The sequence below is a fragment of the Podarcis tiliguerta genome (genome assembly GCF_965153285.1).
Source record: "Podarcis tiliguerta genome assembly, chromosome: 7".
NCBI classification, from domain to species: Eukaryota; Metazoa; Chordata; class Lepidosauria; order Squamata; family Lacertidae; genus Podarcis; species Podarcis tiliguerta.
Window position 1 is genome coordinate 13,135,609 of NC_139540.1, and position 19,484 is coordinate 13,155,092.

General features: G+C 48.3%; 1 protein-coding gene and 1 long non-coding RNA gene across 3 annotated transcripts in view; one reads left to right on the top strand and one right to left on the bottom strand.

Annotated features, from left to right (window-relative positions):
- LOC310682265 overlaps positions 1-19,484 on the top strand; it is a 93,213-nt gene that overhangs the window by 72,516 nt on the left and 1,213 nt on the right. The gene's annotated exons all lie outside the window — the stretch shown is intronic.
- Positions 1,600-18,262, bottom strand: TRIB1 (tribbles pseudokinase 1). Of its 2 annotated transcripts, XR_014513754.1 has the most exons (4): positions 17,140-17,832; positions 13,629-13,921; positions 3,805-5,840; positions 1,600-3,671 (listed from the first exon to the last, which is right to left on the bottom strand). XR_014513754.1 is itself a non-coding variant. In XM_083450647.1 (3 exons), exons 1-3 carry the CDS (start codon positions 17,533-17,535, stop codon positions 5,372-5,374), a joined length of 1,158 nt encoding a protein of 385 aa, XP_083306773.1. In that variant the 5' UTR covers positions 17,536-18,262; the 3' UTR covers positions 1,600-5,371. The 2 variants fall into 2 exon arrangements, 1 of the variants encoding a protein (XP_083306773.1); XM_083450647.1 differs by having other exon boundaries at positions 1,600-5,840; positions 17,140-18,262.

Here is a 19,484-nt window from a genome sequence, read left to right on the forward strand (position 1 = left end):
TCTGGAAACCAAACCTTATGAGGAACGGTTGAAAGAGCTGGGTATGTTTGGCCTACAAAAGAGGAGTCTGAGAGATATGATAGCCATCTTCAAATATCTCAAAGGCTGTCACACGGAAGAGGGAACAAGCTTGTTTTCTCCTGCTCAGGAGGGTAATACCTTGAGGTAATGGCTTCAAGTTGCAAGAAAGGAGATTCCGACTCAACATTCGGAAGAAGTAAGAGGTGTTCAGCACTGGAACAGACGCCCACAAGAGGTGGTGAACTCTCCTTCCTTGGAGGTTTTTAAACAGAGGTTGGATGGCCATCTGTGATGGATGCTTTAGCTGAGATTCCTGCATTGCAGGGGGTTGGACTAGATTACCCGTGGGGTCCCTTCCAACTCTAAGATTCTATGATTCAATCCCACTAATATGATGAGCCCAGACAGTAGGTGAATTGTCCAGAGATGGACACCACCACTGAGGCTACCATTCGCCTCCAAAACACAGGGGCATCAAAGCACCTCTGAAGATCTTAAGCAGGCATCCCCAACCTTCGGCCCTCCAGATGTTTTGACTACAATTCCCACCATCCCTGACCACTGGTTCTGTTAGCTAGGGATCATGGGAGCTGTAGGCCAAAACATCTGGAGGGCCACAGGTTGGGGGTGCCTGATCTTAAGGAAGGTTCAAGCAGGCGGTCATTTTGATATCTGTCCCCATTTCATGTGGTCAGAAGAAATTGGTTGGATGACTCAACTGACTTCCAGCTTCTGTCCATTTTGCCTGCCCTCATTTGCAAGCCTGTTCTGTCCTGCTTCTGCGGGCTTTTCTTCCTTTCACAACTGCACAAATATTTTGCATTTAAGTTGCATGCGTTCTTGTGTGCACCTTCCCCTAAGTTTGTGGGCCAGCTAGGTGGCTTATCTCCTAGCAATGGAGGAGATTTTGTCTGGTCTGTGTATATTAAAGACAACCAGCCAAATTCCCAGTTTCCTGGACAATGAGGTGGTACATACACATTCATGTTTTTTTTGTCCATTTACTTCTCCATCAAACAGCCTTGGTCCAGTATATCTGAAGGAGCGTCTCCACCCCCATCGTTCAGCCCGGACACTGAGGTCCAGCACCGAGGGCCTTCTGGCAGTTCCCTCACTGCGAGAAGCCAAGTTACAAGGAACCAGGCAGAGGGCCTTCTCGCTAGTGGCACCTTCCCTGTGGAATGCCCTCCCATCAGATGTCAAAGAGAACAACAACTACCATACTTTTAGAAGACATCTGAAGGCAGCCCTGTTTAGGGAAGCTTTTAATGTTTGATGTATTACAGTATTTTAATGTTTTTCTGGAAGCCACCCAGAGTGGCTGGGGAAGCCCAGCCAGATGGGCAGGCTATAAATAAATAAATTAATAATAGTAATAGTAATAGTAATAATAATAATAATAATAATAATAATAATAATAATAATAAATATTAATATCATCATTCTTCCATAATGGAACCAAATGCTGTTTATGCACTGACCAGACCCAGACCCGATTTAGCTTCCACAAGGTGAGGGCATCATTTGCCTCTAGTCTAGAACATAACCCTGGGACTTAAAGGAAGAGAAAGACAAGCATTTGTTATGAAACCAGATTTATTAAACTTTTTTGTACAAGAATTCTCCAACATCATCATGTCAATTTTCGAATATGTACATTATTTACAAACATCCAACATAGTGTTATTAGCATGGTACCTACCAATATATACAGATTCATAGGCAAGTTTGTGGATAGTTTTTTTTTTCTTTTTTAAAAAAACAACAACAAAAACTGTATCACAGATACAAATATATTAAAGCAATCACAAGAGCTTTAGTGCAATCAAGGTCAAAAATTAAAGTTTCACCTCTAATTCTCTTGATTCTATCAAGTTAGTATTGCCAGCCATTAATTCACATTTAAATGCTCTTTTGACACCTCGGGTTTTAGGACACTCACACACACCTCTACAGTCATTAAGAAAACAAAAAACCGATCAGAAGATGGCAAGACATTATGTGGGAAGGTTCATAGCAGATGAGGTACAAACAGATCACAAGAGCACAGTGGCTCCACCCTTTTGACAAAGCTAAGCCTTAAGAAATAGTAGGATTCTTAAGCAATTTCCACATTGGTACTTTGAATTCTGAGCTAAACAGGTATATCCAACCAGCTTTTCCCCACAAAGAATTCTGGGAACTGTAGTCCCATGAGACTAGCAATCTCAAGACAGCCCAGCAGAACTACATTCCCCAGAGTTCCTTGAAAGGCAAAGGTAGCTGGTAGCATATCCCCGATGTTGATGAATACATCAGTTTCAGATACGGGATAAAAGTGTTTTTGAAACAAAACCTGGTTGGTGTGTGTTTACACACACACACACACACACCCTTGCAAGCAAGTCAACAAGAGATGTTAATCCTCAGAGCTGTTTGCTAGCTTGTTGACCCACACAGTTTTCCACAGGGCACACCAACCGCCTCTGAGAAAGGAGAACCAACCGTCTCCCAAATGAACAAAAGTTTCCCTCTCTAGTTCTCTGGGTGATTTCCAGCTCACCCCGGGGCAAGTACCTATTTGCACAAACCGGAGCAGTCGCCTTTGTCAGGAGGAAGTTCATTACCGCATCCAGGAAGCAAAGGCTTATTCAAGTGTATTCATTATTCCACAAGAATTGGAGATACAAAAAACAACCACCACCAGTGGTACATGAACATTTAATAAGGGGAAGAGATTTCCAGAGGGAGATTACTCTTGAGCAGTCTAATGGGAAGGTGAGGACATTGTTTAGAAGCTTATCGAAATGAGGATTTGTTTTTGTTTTCCTTCTTGTGCAAAAGAGTGGTGCAAGGCATCAGAGAGCAGAGCCCACACACTGCCAACACACACGTTGTTTCGGTATATGTAATAAGATCGGGCTTCTATTTGCCTCTCAGGTTCAGGTTGGGACACTCTGGGCTGGTGTTTTGGCATTCAGATAGATATACTGGGCTACTTTTGGAGCGACACCTTCACACAGGAGGGCCAGGCAAGTTCCTTAGGATCATTTGCCTCAGAAACCAAAAATGCCATGTTTTATAGCAAGGATGAGGAAGACCTGTGTCCCTTCAGATAGCTGATGGACTCCAACTCCCACCATCCCAGGCCGGCATAGTCAATGGCCAGGAATGATGGGAATTCTAGTCCAACTGGAGGAGAACCACAGGGTTTCTCTCACCGCTGGTTTAAAGAGCTCAGAGACGTGCAACACCAAGGCCGGAAGTGAGCTTTAAATCTGCACTCACCAAGGACCAATTCTAGCGCTCAACGGAGGACATATTCATGGACCAAGTCAAGGAGATTGCTGCATCTGACCCAGCAATGTCTTCTCCAACTGCTAGCAGTTCTTCACGGGCTCGGGAATAAATACCTCCAGACCCGTGGGGTGGGGCTGTGTTGTTCCTGGATTACAATTCCCATCATGCTTGACCACTGGCTGATGGGAGGGCAGAATATGAAGTTCCCCTTGTGCTACATAGGTACGCTTTTCACTGGAGATGCCAGGGAGCTGTTTTGAGAATGCAAACCACAATTCCTCCTTTTCTTGTCTTACGCAATGAGGCAATGCGGTTGGTTAGTTCAATGTCGGACCAGAAAGTTCCTGATCAGATGGGAAGATCAAGTCCCACTAAGCCTTGGGCAGGTCCCTACCTCCACCTGTTTGCCTTCAGCATCCCCATCTGTGAAATGGGCACAGCGGTGCGTTGCCTTTCAAGATTATAAGGCTATGTACGCAGGTGCCCGCAACAGTATTGCATCACCTAAGGGTCACAAACAAGTGCACCCCATTTTATGGCTAAGACACATCTGGCAGAAGGGTTTTTTTGGGGGGTGGGGCTAGCTGGCCAATTCAGGTTTTCCGCAACCCTTCGTAAATGCCTCCATAGAACAGGCATGGCAGAGGAGGAGGAATAGGGCCAAAGGGAGAGAATGTCAAAAGGAAACCTCACCTATAAGGAAGAAATCTGAGAACTGCTCCCCTTAAGGAAGAGTCCTCAAGCCTGCTAAAGAATTGGCTCCAAGGGAAATCGGATGTGGAAGCATTTGGAGACAGAAAGACAAGACTTGCTACCTGCACCGTCACACAAGAGACAGGGGACTCCAAGGTTGTAGGGGCTTTTGTGGCAGTTCAGGAGGCACCGACAGTCCTGATCTCATCAATCAAACAAACATTCCAGGTTCAGGCTGATAATGGGTTAGGAACGGGGTGGTCTGATGCTCAAACCAATGGCAAAAATCCTCATTGTTTTAAGAGCCCCCGTATTCCAAAGCAAAACAATTCCGGTGCAAAGGCACCCAACCCCCTGTGCCTGTTGACCCAAGTCCACCCCAAACCATTAAAGTCCCAAGAATTCAGAGTGGAGCCCAATTCATCCCACAAGATGCACGGCCAACTTCTACAGCTGCCTGATTTATCCACACCTCGGATAGCACAAAGCCGTTACAGCTCTGTCGAAAAGCCAACGAGCTACAGTTTAGTTGAGGTTCAGATTTTGAATGGGGGGAAAGGAAAATTTGATAAACCAAGTAATTCCAGGTTAATCGCCTCCTGGAGGGCTGAAAAGAGTCAAATGGGTTTCAAGCCAAGCAAACTTTGAAACACAGCTAAGAAAAGGAACTGGCAAACTGGAGGCAGAAGGGGCTGATTCTCACATGTCAGGAGACGCAAGCTCAAAACCAGTTAGATAATCTTAGCTATAAAAATAGACAATCTGGTTGATTATTATTTTTTGCACTGTGACTATCACAAGCCCCCTGCCTAGCACTTCAAGAACTGTGGCTGCATTCTCTCTTACATCACCAGGGAGGAGATTCTGTAATCTAAGCCAGCCCAGAGCCCTGTCACTTTGATGGATGAGAGACAGAGCAATCCAGTTGGCCCTTCTGTAGTTTCTACAACAATATAACCTTGCCTGCAGAACAAGGCTGTGTGCATCTGAACATGGAACCAAGAAGCTACAAGGTGTTTTGCTTTTTCTTAAAAAACCAGCCAACAAAGATTGCAAACTTCAGACTGCTTATTCCAGACAGCCCTGTATGTAAAATTCCCACTGAAGTTCAGAGCAAACTTTAAAAGTCACAGCCAGAAGTCCCAGGCTGAGGCGCGTTTTGCAAAGGTCCATTTGCTCCAGAGTAAGTCCCACAGGGATTCAAATGGGAATTCGTGAAGCAGGCGACGGATGCCAATCTCCTACTTGCAAGGGTACTACTGTCCTGACCACAGCTCGGTTTTTGGGAAGGACCACAGAAAACGAAGAGAGAGGGTGGGAATTAAAGACTGCACGAGGGTGTGAGAGGCTTCTTGTCCCCCGAGGCAAAAACCCAGAGCTAGCAAAAGAAGGAGCTAATGTCATCGTCCTCGCTGGATTTCTCCGGAACAACCTGATCGGAGGCTCTCATGTCCTGGTTGGCATAACCTGATTCCAAAACAGAGTCAAACCAAGGATGGAGCAAGATTTCTGGAGCTGCGAGTCTCTCGGAGGGCTCCCTCCTGAGTAGGCTTCGGATAAGGCAACGGGCTTTCGGAGAGACGTGGTCCGGAATGCAGAACTGTCCGCGCCGGATTTTAGAAAAGAGGGCCGTAGGGTCCGAGTCATGGAAGGGGTAACGTCCCACGAGGAGGGTATACAGCATGACTCCTAAGCTCCAGACGTCAGCCGACTTGCCGGAATAAGTCCCCATCGTGTTAAGGATCTCTGGGCTGACGTAGGCTGGGCAGCCGTGTTTGTCCGACAAGGCATCGTCCTCCCCTTTGATGATGTGCGTGTCCTCCAAGCTTTCGAGCCGGAGCTGTGTCCTGGAGGAGAGGAAAGAGGAAAGGCATCAGTTACCAAGCAATGCCAGGAACTGGCACAGAGGAGGACAGTTGTACTGGGGAAGGGGGCAGGAACGGTATCATTGCATGCAGGAGCTCCCAGTTTCAATCCCAGAGATGTCCCGGTAGGGCTGGGACAGTCTGAAACCTTGGACAGCTGCTTCCAGTCAGTATAGGCAATACTGAAGGGACTTTTTATCATATGTGGTGGGAATGTAGAGAAGTTTAAAAATTTTGGGAAATGATATATACTGAATTGCAAAAAGTGTTTAAAATGGCATTTGTAAAAAAAAATCAGAAGCATTTTTGTTAGGGATTGTAGGACAAGACCTGCCAAGAAAAACAAAGAATTTCTTTTTGTATGCTACAACAGCGGCAAGAGTCTTGATAGCACAAGGATGGAAGAATGAGGAAATCCCAACGAAAGAACAGTGGCCAGAAAAACGGATAAGCTATGCAGAGTTGGCTAAATTGACATACAAACTTCCCTAGTCATTTTTCCACACGAGGGCGAGCAAAATGGGTCACAAGACAAGGACAGAAACACAAGGAAGGCACGCCAACACGTAATTCCAACAAAGGGTCCAGCAATGGTGGTGGACTCCTTCATTGTATGTTTTTAAGCAGAGGTTGGATATGGAGGTTTCAGCTGAGATTCCTGCACTGCTCTACGCTTCTCTGAACCTATCAGATCTCAAAATACGTGAACCAGAGTCAGGTCAGGGATGATAACATAACCAAGAGCCAGTTCCTCAAGAATGGCAAGTGTAGGGAATTGGCAAACAGTTTCGTCACATCCTGGAGATAAGAACCGCCCCCTTTCCAAATGACAGCAACTATGTTGTATCCTGAGACACGGGTGGCACTGTGGGTTAAACCACAGAGCCTAGGGCTTGCCAATTGGAAGGTCAGCGGTTTGAATCCCCATGACGGGGTGAGCTCCAGTTGCTCGGTCCCTGCTCCTGCCAACCTAGCAGTTTGAAAGCACATCAAGTGCAAGTAGATAAATAGGTACCACTCTGGAGGGAAGGTAAACAGTGTTTCCGTGCGCTGCTCTGGTTCGCCAGAAGTGGCTTAGTCATGCTGGCCACATGACCCAGAAGCTGTATGCTGGCTCCCTTGGCCAATAAAGCGAGATGAGCGCCGCAACCCCAGAGTTGGCCACGACTGGACCTAATGGTCAGGGGTTCCTTTGCCTTTATGTTGTATCCACGACCTGTACCAAAAATGGAAGACATGCTCAAAACTTTTAGATTAAGGATCTAATTCTGTGTATTCAGAATTAAGTCCTATAGAACTCAGTGAGGGTTACTCCCAGGGTAAGTGAGCTTAGGTTTGCAGCCTCCACCGATCAGAAACCATTACACACAAACCGCTGCGGAAAGGTTTCTGCATGTTGTGCTCATCATCGGTTGACTGTAGCATCAAGAAGTGACTCAGGCTATGATGAATGGGACGCCTCAGATCACAGACCACAGCCAGAACTTTCATGATCACCCACCAAATGAAAATACAAAGGCAAGGCTTTTTGACTGAGACAAGTCACACGCTTGGAGAGATTATTTATGCACGTGAAGGAATGAGCCGGACGGGAATATAGTTCCTGATGTCAACACCATGAGACAACTGAGCCACTCAGGACCACTTCAATGGTGCAGGGCAATTTCCCTGGACAAATAATATATCAGAGAAACACACTACGAAGACACTCACAGACATCACTCTGTGACTGCCACACCTACCGATGCCAGCACTCAGGTGACACAGCTCGGTAGGTGAAGCACAAGACTCGTGCTCTCGGGGTTGTGGGTTCGAGCAAAAGGTTCCTGCATTGCAGGGGGTTGGACCAGACGCCCCACATGGCCCCTTCTGAATCTCCAATTCTACAAGAACATTACTCGATTGCTCCGGCCTTGAGGATTTCAGTGCGACAATGCCAAATTCACAGGGCAGAGATCCTGGGCTGAAGCCAGCCGAGCCCCGGTGACGTCAAGCCTTAACTGGCTCGTGGATCGCAGCCAAAACCCACATCCCTTTTGTTCCTGATATAGTCACAACACTTTGGGCTCAGATACGCATTGCCACCACACACACATACAAACGGGCCTTGCAGGGTATAAACCCTGCTTTTAAGCAAACACCCCATTTCCCAGAGCTTTTCACCATTTAAGTTGCCGTTTTTTTACGTTAAGTTGGTTAGATATTCTCCGGCTCCTGCAGGGCTCCCTGCTCAGTAAGCCTTCCTTACAGTTTTGTTGGCCTGTAAAACGCATCGATTTGCTCGCTGTCCTCAGGGTGACCTTCCTGTCCTCTAATGCAAAAGATTCATCTCCCCTCCCGCCCCAACTCCACCGGATGGTTTTCTAAGCGGAAAATATGACTCAACCTACCCTCGCCTGCCCTCCCACTGCCTGGCGGGGCATCCAAACTCTGCACCTGTGCTTGCCAGGCTAATTGCTTAACCCTCTGATTACCAAACAGGGAAGCACATGATACGCTCCCTGCGCAACGCTTCGGTTTCCAAATTCGCAGCACTGGATGCAAGCTGCTATTTTGGCTAGCGGTTGTTGGGGGGGGGGGTTGCTTTTCTCTACAGGACAACTTGTCCTTTCTGCTGCAAAACTATAAATCTGCAAGCAAGGAGGGCAGAGAATTATTTGGCTACAAGGCTCCAGGCTCGATTTTTGCTCACCAGGGCGATGGTTCGTACATGCATGCCCCCGGCTCTTAGGTGTTATTCAGTAGATGATGACTTGGGAGCAGAATGCGTGATCCAGTTTCACTTTTTGTGGGGGGGTTGGGCTAGGGGGCACACTGGGTGAAAATGCAGGCTCCGTTTGTGGCGTTTTGATCATTCCAGCCGCCCCATAATGCTCACGCTCAGCACTTCCATAAATAAGATCAGAGCGGGGTTTTTTTAAAAAAAGAAAGAAAATCCACAGTCTGCTCTGCAATTGATTGGCATACATGGCACACAATTTGAACTCACTTCCTAGGGCAGATGCCAAGCCCTGCAATAGATTACTAAGTCCTTTCGACCCCTCAAAAAAAAAAAAAACAACACTCACTACTAGATCTTTTTTTAAAAAAGCAGAAAACAAATTTGTGTTGTGCACCTGCCTATCCCTCCATGCCCATTGACATTTTTAAAGTAAAAACTAAACCAAATAGCATTATTATTATTAATAATAATACTCTGGGTGGCTTCCAACAGGTATAAAAACTTAACAAACTATCTCTCAAAGTTCCTCGCTCTGCAATGTCAGGCCCCCTCCCTCCAAACAAACGAAACTAGATTGCATGCAGAAGCCCCCAGATTCAATTCCCAGCATCTCCAGTTAGTGTGCCGGGGGGGGGGGGGGAGACACCCTGCCTGAAATCCTGGACAGCTGCTGCCAGTCAGTGTAGACAGTACTGAGTATACGTCAGCTTCCTACTTTCCTAGATTTACTGTGATGTTTATTGTGGGGCGGCTGTACGAAATCAGAACTGCAACCGCCACCTCTTTCGTACAGCGGCTGGAAGCCTCCAAAATGGCTAGAAGCTCGCTTCCCTGCGCCTCAAGCCTCCTTTAGATGGCATTGCACACAGGAAATACGTGATATTCTGCACCAAGAAAGCAATGTGGGCAAATTGAATGCCAAAAGGAGCCTTGCAAACAAGCTGCCCTTCAGGAACTGCTCTGCCAGGCTGAACCAAAACTTCCATCTTCCTGTCCAGGAGCAGATTCTCCCATCTGTTTGGAGGTTACTGTGTGGGGTGCCTTGAAGCAGATCAGAGAATCCAGGGCTTATATGTTTGAAACGCAGGAGAACCAAAAGCTTAACAGCCACCTTTACGAAGGAGAAACCATCCGAATGATGCACAGTCATAAACATCACCCCAACGCAGGCTGCAATTTGCACACTCCCCAAGATCCAACAGCTGACTATGGCATCACTTCAAAGTAATGCGTGGATTGCAGCCCTCAAGTGTGAAACTGTTTCTGCTGATGTCAAAAGCAGAACTCCCACAGAGTTCAAATGGGCTGGAGTTTCACACCTATTCCGGGCTGCCCACATAACACCCAACTGCAGGTTATCTTCAAAGAGTTTTGCAAAACCTGCCAACACTTTAGAGGCAGCAGCAGCAGCATCCTCTTCTCCTCATTTTCAGTTGTATGCATATATATTTATAACACAGAGAGAGAGAGATGAGGCTCCATGCTTCTTGCACCACCTTTAAACAGTCGACCCCTTCCCACGGCCTGTATATACACAGTGAAAACTGCATCAGTCCTGTGGACAACAGTACGCCAGGTCTGCAAAAAGAAGCAGAGCAAAGCAACCAGGTATGGATTGCAAGGCTGAGCACCGTTTGCGAATCAAGAGCTGGTTTCTAGAAGATGTGCTCTCTCTCTCCAGCGTTAGAAATTTGCCAGGTGCATTTTGCACCAGACTATAGGCCATTCGCCACCAAGCGAAGGCACCCAACGTCTCCTCCATCCGGAAGTGCGTGTCTGGGGATCCTTGGATCCTGACCGTTTTTCGCACGCTAACGACACATCCTGCAGATTCCTATCCCTTCTAATTTTATCTGCACAATCAGAATGAATTTCAGGAGCTGCAAAGTCATGTTGAAAAATACAACTCTTGAGCAGCCTAGCCACAAAATGGCAACTGGGCATTGTGTTTTGGCAACTGTAAACCTGGTTTAAGTAGCTATTTGGCGCCTAGCTTATATATCGGAGTTTCTATGAAGATGATGGACTTTTCGGAGCTAGCCGACCTCACCGGAAGAGTCCGCGACCAGAAGGAATGGAGGAAATTCAAAGACTATTTAGTTAAATACGCTAAGATAATTTAAATAGAAATACTTGCAAACACCAGATAGGCTCAGGATTTAAATATGTAGTGTTATAGAATAACATGTTTAAATTTAATATGAAAAGAAAAAAAGACGTTAATTGATTCAAGTAAATTTTATGAGAAATTTGTTTTGGAAAACTGTTACAATGATATATATTGAAACTCAGCCGGGGGGATTTGAGGAAGTCACGTAACAATGTTATTAAGAGTGGAATAATTACAGTTAGGATTTATGTTTATAAATTTTGGAAAATCAATACATCTTTTGAAAATTTTTTATATCTATCATCTATATCTATCTATTTATCTATTTATCTATCTATCTATCTATCTATCTATCTATCATCTATCTATCTATCGAGTTTCTAATACTGGTTCCCCCCCACCAACCCCATGCAAATCCCTCCCATATATGCAGGTGTTGCTGAGCTATGGGTAAGTGGAGAATCATGGGACTGAGAGTAATCTCAGCCGTGTCTCTGCCTCCAGTAGCTTGTGTCACGTGACAACTGCATTAACACAAACCCTGGCCAACCCTGGATAGTTAACTACATGCCTGTTCAAATGCAATGGAAATCCATGCTCTAGGGAAAGGAGGGAGGGGGGAGGAATCTGTGTTGGACTGCGGACACAGGAGTTTCACTTTGCTGAGGCTCACCCCCAACCATTGTTCTGAGAGTGCCAGCGTTGTGTCAGCATCAGACCCCTGGGATCTGGCTGCATAGCTTGACTCCTGAATATCAGTACTGCCTTGAACAATTCATCGCAAGTACACACTGTGCCAACTGCAACCCATTTCTCTCGCTTCACCACCCCCAGCCAACACAATTCTCATTCACGGTCCATGCCCAAATGTAAACCATTTGAATATGCAATACTTAAGAATTACACCAAGGTGTAATTTGCTGCCGTCCTGCCAGACACCTAGCCCTGTAATCTCAACGAGACCTGGAGTAACACATGACCCAGCGCAACCCACAAACCAGCTGAGCCAGTCTCTGCACACCTGAACCAATGACCCACCCGGATCCTCAACAAAATCAAGACAAAGCTTTTCAGATTCTACATGGTTTAAGTCCAGCTGAGTTCAGTGGAGCTCTCGGTTAGAGGTCAAACTTGAGAAAGCACCCTCTCAGTCCTGATCAGTATTCCTTTGCTTGCAAATAAAGCAGCTTAGGAGCAACTTCACAGATGGAAACTTCCCTACAAAGGGGTGCCACGAGGTAATGCATCGTCCACAAACACCACGCAAGATTTAATTTCATCGCAGGCATGCAGATTGGGAAATCAGGATTTGGCAAAGAAATCCCCGACTTCCGTACGTGCCATCTGCACATATGATGGAATGTATGTTTTCTCCCACACCTAAATAAAATTGTCGGAAGATTGGCGGTCCCCATCTAAAGCTGGAAGGCTCAACGCACAACTCTGGCAGATGGATAGCTCAGTTGGTTAGAGCATGGTGCTGATGACGTCAAGGTTGCAAGTTCGATCCCCCCATGAGATACTTGCCTATTCCTGCATTGCAGGCAGGGGTTAGACTTGGACAAACTTGGTCCTCCAGATGTTTGGGGACTACAACTCCCACCATCCCTAGCTAACAGGACCAGTTGACAGGGATGATGAGAATTGTAGTCCCAAAACATCTGGAGGGCCAAGTTTGGCCATGCCTGGACTAGATGATCCCTCCCAACTCTACAATTCCACGATTTCCCTGGACGGCGGGATGCAGCACAAATAACAAATTAATTGCGTTACGGTAAAGAACAGCCCCATAGGGGCCAAGATCCAAAGAACAACTCAGTTAGCCCACTGGACCAGCACCGGATTCAGGAACTGTGTGGGGCGTCAATTTGCTTTAGCTGCTGAGCGTAGAATCAAAATCCAACTAGGCAGACATACAGTAAAATAATACTCTGGATCCCTTGCCAGAAACAAGACAGATGTTTATATAACATAACTAATGTGGTGCAAAGGAAAAGAAGGTGCGCTTTGAACCAGGAAGTCCAAAGATCAGATCTCTTGACTGTCGTATACACAAACTAACTGGCTTGGGTACGCTCCCGTTTTTATTTTGGGTATAAAACTACAGGGTTGTTGCACAGATTAATGTGATAGTGACACTTGCAGCAGCCTATGGGGTGGCCTCTGTATGTTGCCAGGCAACAACTGCCATCACCCCGGATCGTAAGCCTGAGGCAGATGGAAGTGGGGATTCCAATAACACCTGATGTTTCTTATTATAAAAGAAGCACTCTAAGATATTGTGCAGACAAAGATGTATAACGAAAAAGAGGACCTGATGGTGGAACCTACACGCATATAAAAAACCGCTGTGAAAACGCTTTATTTGAAAACGTTTTTAAAAATACATCCAATTCTGCATAGCTCACTTTCACCATCTAGTGTCACATTTGTATATTGCAGTTTGCAACGCCTTTAAAACGTTTCACTTGCAGTTGTGTAGCTGAGTCCTACGACGACTTGGCCCCCACCAAAACTACCTTCAGCTCAATAGACCAGTCAAACCTTCTATCCTAAAGAGGCTTCTATGCCAATACAGGTACGCAACTTGCAGCCAGTGGGCCAAACCTGGCCTTGCAACCATCAGCTACAGAGCAGAGGGATGAGAATACAGGGAATGCAGGAATCTGGCATACGTTTGACGAGTGAGGCATTTGATCCTCCTAGCAACAGGTTTCCAAGCGAGGGAAGCCCCAGCTCCACATTGAGACGCTGGGTCTTGAACCTGAGACCTTCTGCATGCAAAGGAGATGTTCTACCACCAAGGTATGCCCATTCCCCTGCAAAGCCCTGGGGGGGAAGTCATGGCTTTTTTGCCCTCCACCCAAACTAAGCTGAAGAAGGAGCTCTCCCCAGAGTGTATGGGGAATGTTAAGACAACCACAAACCCCCTGCTCACCTTTCTTCACTAGAAAACACAAACTTCCTGAGTTTGAGGTCCCCCAGCACAATGGCGGACTGGTGGCAGTGGGCAACCGCCGAGACGATCTGCTTGAAGAGCTTGGCCGCCTCCTGCTCTGGAAGACGCTTACAGCTCCTGACGTAGGAATGCATGTCGCCAAAGTCCTTATCGAAGAAGACGTAGGCTTTCGTCTCCCCGAGAATCACTTCCACGATCCCGGTGATGTTTCTGTGCGACGGCAGCTGGATGTAAGGTCGGATCTTGTCCTGGTAGTGTTTGAGCGGGAAGACCTGGGAAAAGAGGGCCAAGGGGTTAGAGAATGGGGATTTGCCAAAGGGGTTTTCATACAGACAAAATCTAAGCGGATGGGCATAGCTTGAAAAATTCATCGCCTTCAAGCAGCAGTGGACAACTTGCAGCCTTCCACGTGTTGTGGGACTACAACTCCCATCCTCCTTGACTGCTGGCCATGGCTGATGGGAGTTGTAGTTCAGCAACCTGGGGAGGGCCAAAGGTTCCCCTCTCCCTGTTTTAAAGCATTAGAAATCAAAGAGGGAACAGGGAGCATAAATTGCAGAGAAGGAGGAATGATAGTTGGAAGGGTGATTTTTAAAAAGAATTACACATTTTCTTAATGGTGTCTGTTGAGATAAATGGATTTCAATGAAATGTATTTAGAATGCACAAGGGTTTGCGTGTTGATAAATTCATGGACCATGGCATGCATATCAACAACCACCAGCCAGAAGAACTGGAGAGCTTCCACTTGGGAGTGGCCGTATATCTGGAATTGTTACTGGAAAGAGGTGTGCCCAGCCAGAGACATCTGGTTGGCTGCTGATGGAATCAGAAGGCTGAACTCATCTAGACCAGGGTTTCCTAAACTTGGGTCCTCCTGTTGTTTTTGGACTACAATTCCCATCATCCCTGACCACTGGGATGATGGGAGTTGTAGTCCAAAGCCAGTTGGAAACTCAAGTTTGGGGAAACCCACAAAGTGGTATTATCCCCAGACCCGAGGCATTTGCATAGCCACACCCCTTTCTGTCCCACGCCAGCTTGAAACGCCGGCCAATTCCTAGTTCTGCACACTCACAATTACTGAAGAGAAAGGAAACCCCATTTTCAGCACCAACAGCAAGCCAGGCACCCTGCCAGAAACCTCCTGAAAGCAAAGCGCCCAAGTTACGTGTGAGCTCAGTTCCCGGGGCTTCTCTGCCAGCCCTGAGAAAGTACCTCTGGGTATGCAGTGGGAAAGAGAGAGAGAGAGAGAGAGCGAGAGAGAGAGAGAGAGAGAGGAGCAGGGAGAGGCATTTAAAACCCTCCACCCTCCAATCTGTCTGCGGTGATTCAGACAAAGGCGATGGCGACCGAGCTCCCATTTCGGAGCATGCCAAACTCTGAGCAAGGGAAGGAGAGGATTAAAAGCCTCTCTCATGCTTTATTCACAGATGTTTTGCAAGACTTTGGGCATGTTCTCCGGGTGACCTGCAAGGGCTCTGCTGGGTTACTCACATCCTAGGCCTGACTGGAAACTGTGACGTACACACAGAGTGTCATCATTCCAGTCCAGGCAACCCGGCAAGAGACTCCTCACCGTGGGAGCCCCATCGTCCTCTCCTCCCTGCCCAACTTAACTCCCTGTCCCCAGTTCACTCCATGTCATTTCAGCTGTCTCCAGTTACTGCAGGTGACAAGTGTACGGAAAGTTAACAGTCACCAAATCAGTTGGAAGGGGTAATCTGGTCCAAGCCCCTGCAATGCAGGAATCTCAACTAAAGCATCCACCAGTGGCTATTGGCTCTGATGGCTGCATTATTGCTCTAGTATCAGAGGTGTTTATGCCAGGCTGCATACAGCTCACACATTTAAAGCACATTCTTTCCCTCAAATTATTCTAGGTACTGAGGCTTGGCTTCCACTGAGCTACAATTCACAGCAATCCTTAAACCGGTGAGTCCAGTCACAACCAGCCTACCAATGGCCTGGTTGAGCTATTCCACTGGAAAGATATTCCCTGCTTGGGGCTGCTTGCAAAGCTCGATTAAAAGATCCTCGCAGCCCGACCTCCTGGGCGCTTTCACAAGCAGAAATAGGTCAGAACTGCTACGATAAAGTAAACCAAGGAGCAGCAAACTAAGCGGTGTCACCACTACTTTGGCATGCAATATCCACTGAAACCTTTGGCACATTATCTCTGTCCCCTGCTGCTTAACAAAGCCTAAATAGGGGTAAGTGAAATACATGATTATTCTCCCCATGTTAATTCCTGCCTCTTTCCCTCCTCCACTTCCGTCATCTGCCCTGTACTGAATCTTGTCCTTTCCTATTTTCTAAAATCTGTTGAAGAGGCCTGTGTAACTCAAAAGCTTGCCTCCCAGTTTGAAGATGAAATAAAACGCATCTCGCTTCTTCCAGGCTATGCAACTGTTAAGTGCTGCGATCATCCAGGGACTTGCTCCAGAACCATCTCATTTGTTTTAATGGGTTTGCTGCAGAGCCAGCAAGTGCCGTCCAGGTCTCCACAACTGCACCTCCTATGAGAAAGCCTGCAAACAGCAGGTGGCAGCAGTAAACCCCATCTCTGCAGCTACAGCCCCGCTCAAAGAGACTGGGGAAATATTCAAGGACAGTGTGAGTGTGCGCGTTTTATTTAAAGAGCTGAGGACACCTCATGGAAAACTTGGAAAGCTCTGCTAGTCTCAGCCAATTCCTGCTTGCGTACTATTCTGCAGGAGGGAAGCGGAAAACAGAGGAGGATGACGGAGGAGAAACTTAACCCTTTTTTGTCAAGTGTGGGGAATCTTTCCAGATGGCTTCCAACGCCCCCCCCCCAAAAAAAAACCGAACGCGGAGAAATCCAGCCCTAGTCTCTGCACGGATCTCCACAAAAAGAACACAATCTAAGGTTGCAAAGTTCTGCCGGCTCAGTGCAGCCCCGACCTAATTCGTCTACATCATGTTTTGCAGATATTTGCCTGCTGGCACCATCATTACATGAATCCAGCGCCCACTACGATCCTATTTCCCTTCACAAGTCCATTCTTACACGCGTTCACTCGGGAAGAAGCACAAACCACGCTCAATGGCACTGACTCGCGAGAAAGCGCGTCTAGGCATCCACATCCTTTCGGATCACGGGAATTCCAGGAACGTGTGGAGCCTATGAGCCTACCAGTGGGTCACCAATCCGTGTTGTTTCAAATTCTGCCCCCAACCTTCCACCCCGCGCACCACTTAAGCCCGAGGAGATTCTGATTCAGAAGACCCGATTCGGCTCGCGTGTGAAAACACCGGATTTTCAAGGCTGTTACGCACGCTTTCCTCAAGGTAGCCAAGTTCCACTGAAGTTTACTCAATGGAGCTTGCTTCCTTCCTTCCGAGCGCAATCGCCGACGGCGCGGCCGAGGCTGGCCGGTCCCCCTGCTTTCCAAGGCGCAGAGGCGGCTCCCCCCAAACACAAGGAAAGGGTCGGACGCCCGTCCGAAGCGTCCCCGGCGGCGCTTACCTTGCAGCGCAGCTCCCGTCCGGTGTTGATGTCGAGCGCCCTGGAGACGTGATCCCGGTCGGGCAGGGGCAACAAGAGGTAACCGGCGACCAGGCTGGGGCCCTGCGCGCTGCCGTTCCCTCCGGGGGTGCCCGCAACCGAGCCGCCACCTCCGGGGGCCGGAGAGACCGGCCCGCAGGGCGATCCGGGCGCGCTGAAGCAATCGTGGGGCGCCGCCGCCGCGCTGGAGCAGTCGACGGCGAGGCGAGCGCACTTGGCGGCGGGCGGCGCGTCCTCGGCGCCGTCGTGCAGCAGGAGCCGCTTGGCGGGCGCGCACCGGCAGCGAGGGCCTCCCGCGCCGGCTGCCGGCGGGTGCAGGAGCACGGCGGGGCTGCGGGGCTCGAGCTGGCGGCTCATGGAGCTGGCGGGCGGCGGCGATCCGAGCGCGGTGTGGCGCGCGAAGCCGGGAACCAGGCGGCCAAGGAAAGCGGCTCCGGCTGCTGCTGCTGCTGCCCAATTAATTGTCCTCCTGCGGCTGATTCAGGCGACCTCCTCCGCTCCGAGGGAAGCAGCGCTCCCGGCCGAGGCTTGTGCAATGCCGTCCAGCAGCCTGGCGCGCATCCCCTCCTGCTCTCCTCCTCCCTCGACGGAGAGCGCCCGGCCCCAACTGCAGGCGCGCCCCTCCGCTCACCATCTGCCGGCAGCGCGGCCAAACTCCCGGGAGCTCATCAAAGTTCCCCGTGACGCAAGGGGAAGTGGGCGGGGCCTCGGGGAGCCCGGCCTCCCATTGGCGGCCTCGGCCCCATTCAGCACGGCTGCAGCCGACGGAGCGAGTAAAAAAGGGAAGAGAGCCGAGCGATCTCCGGCCAGGCAATGGGAAGAACCCGCGAGGCGAGAGGGAGCGCCTTTGTCACTCGCCTGGAGCGCACCGGGGCGCTTCAGAACGGCGCGGGGTGGAGGTTAGAGCCCTGGGCTGGGAGATCGGGGTTCAAGTCCCCTCGATCAAGCTGGGAAAAGTTGGAGAGCAGTGGAAGAAATGCTCAAAGGCAGCAGCCTTCGCCGACGTTGCATTCGGGCTCCGAGTGCGACTTGCAATGGGTGCGAGAAGCCGCCGGCTGCTCTGGAGGGGAAATCTCGTCAGTCTCGTGTCGTCATCCCACCACGGCCACCCATTCCCCCCACGTTTTCCCAATCTTAAATTCAGTTCTCCACATTCAGCCATGAATAATAGAAAGGGAGAACTGCAAAGTTGGAAGGGAAGCCCGAGAAACATCTCCAGTCCAAACCCCTGCAATGCAGGAATAAGCGCAGGGAATCGAACCTGCAACCTTGGCGTCATCAGCACCACACTCTTAACCAACTGAGCTATCCAGATGGACATTTGCACATCACTTTGGGAATTCGTTTTATTCAAAAAAAGCCCTTATGAAAACGCACCAGCATTTTAGTGCAAAATTTATCCATTTTTGCATGCGATTTTGCCCCATAGGCAGATTACTTTTGCAAGCAATTCCCCCCGTTTTTGCACGTCATTTTCACCTCTATATGCATCCCTATGCATCGTTTACCTAGCAATATGCATTTTCCTACAGATTCCCTGGTTGGAGCCTTTTGCATTGCAAAATCTAGAGAAATGCAAAATTTGCTGCAGTTTGGTTTTTGAGAATTCCTTCAGCTCAACAGCGTTCATCGCATGCGACTTAAAGCTGCAACCATTTCTTGCAAATAGTACAAACTGGATGTGCTGAAATGATTTGTTGATTTGGAGAACATCTATAATCATTCTTCAGACAAACCACCAGCTGGAGAAAAGCAGCCAGGACCAACATATATTGTCTAGAGATGGTTCAGGCACCACAGGAAGAAGAAAATACTCAATGTGCTATATTATTTACACACACACCTGCAATATCGAGCCTTGAATAGTAAGCAATTTGTAGAGCAGATCATCCGCTAAGTGGCAGATGCAATCAGTACCATCTGCTGATTCTAGAGGCAAATTTACTGCTTGAGGTCACCATCCGCAGAATCGTATGTTCCAGGAATACAGGTACTTTTAGAGATCTCCAAAGAGATACGCAAACCGCAAGGCCAGTGGCCAGCTTGCCATGAGCTACTTTCAGTGTATTTTAAGAAGCACATGCAATGCCTTGTGCTGGATGACTCATAGCATATCAGTCCCATTAATGCATCTGAACACTAAAAACAAGAACTGCATTTGTTCAAGGAGGATATCCTGGGGGTTCCATTTGCTGCTTCCCTACATGATGACACCAGGAAAAGGTTCTGCAAATGCTTTCTCAGCCACTCGCCTTTTCTTTCAAAGTGCATCATTTCTGGGTCTTCCAGCCTCGTCGTTCAGCAAC

What these genes read in the sequence shown, in the direction of transcription:
- TRIB1 (XM_083450647.1), bottom strand. Translation starts at nt 17,535, where the DNA reads ATGAGCCGCCAGCTCGAGCCCCGCAGCCCCGCCGTGCTCCTGCACCCG. An exon ending in GACGGGAGCTGCGCTGCAAG is followed by an intron (nt 13,922 to 17,139) that starts GTAAGCGCCGCC and finishes CTCTTTTCCCAG; the next exon opens with GTCTTCCCGCTCAAACACTA. An exon ending in GTGTTTTCTAGTGAAGAAAG is followed by an intron (nt 5,841 to 13,628) that starts GTGAGCAGGGGG and finishes CCTCTCCTCCAG; the next exon opens with GACACAGCTCCGGCTCGAAA.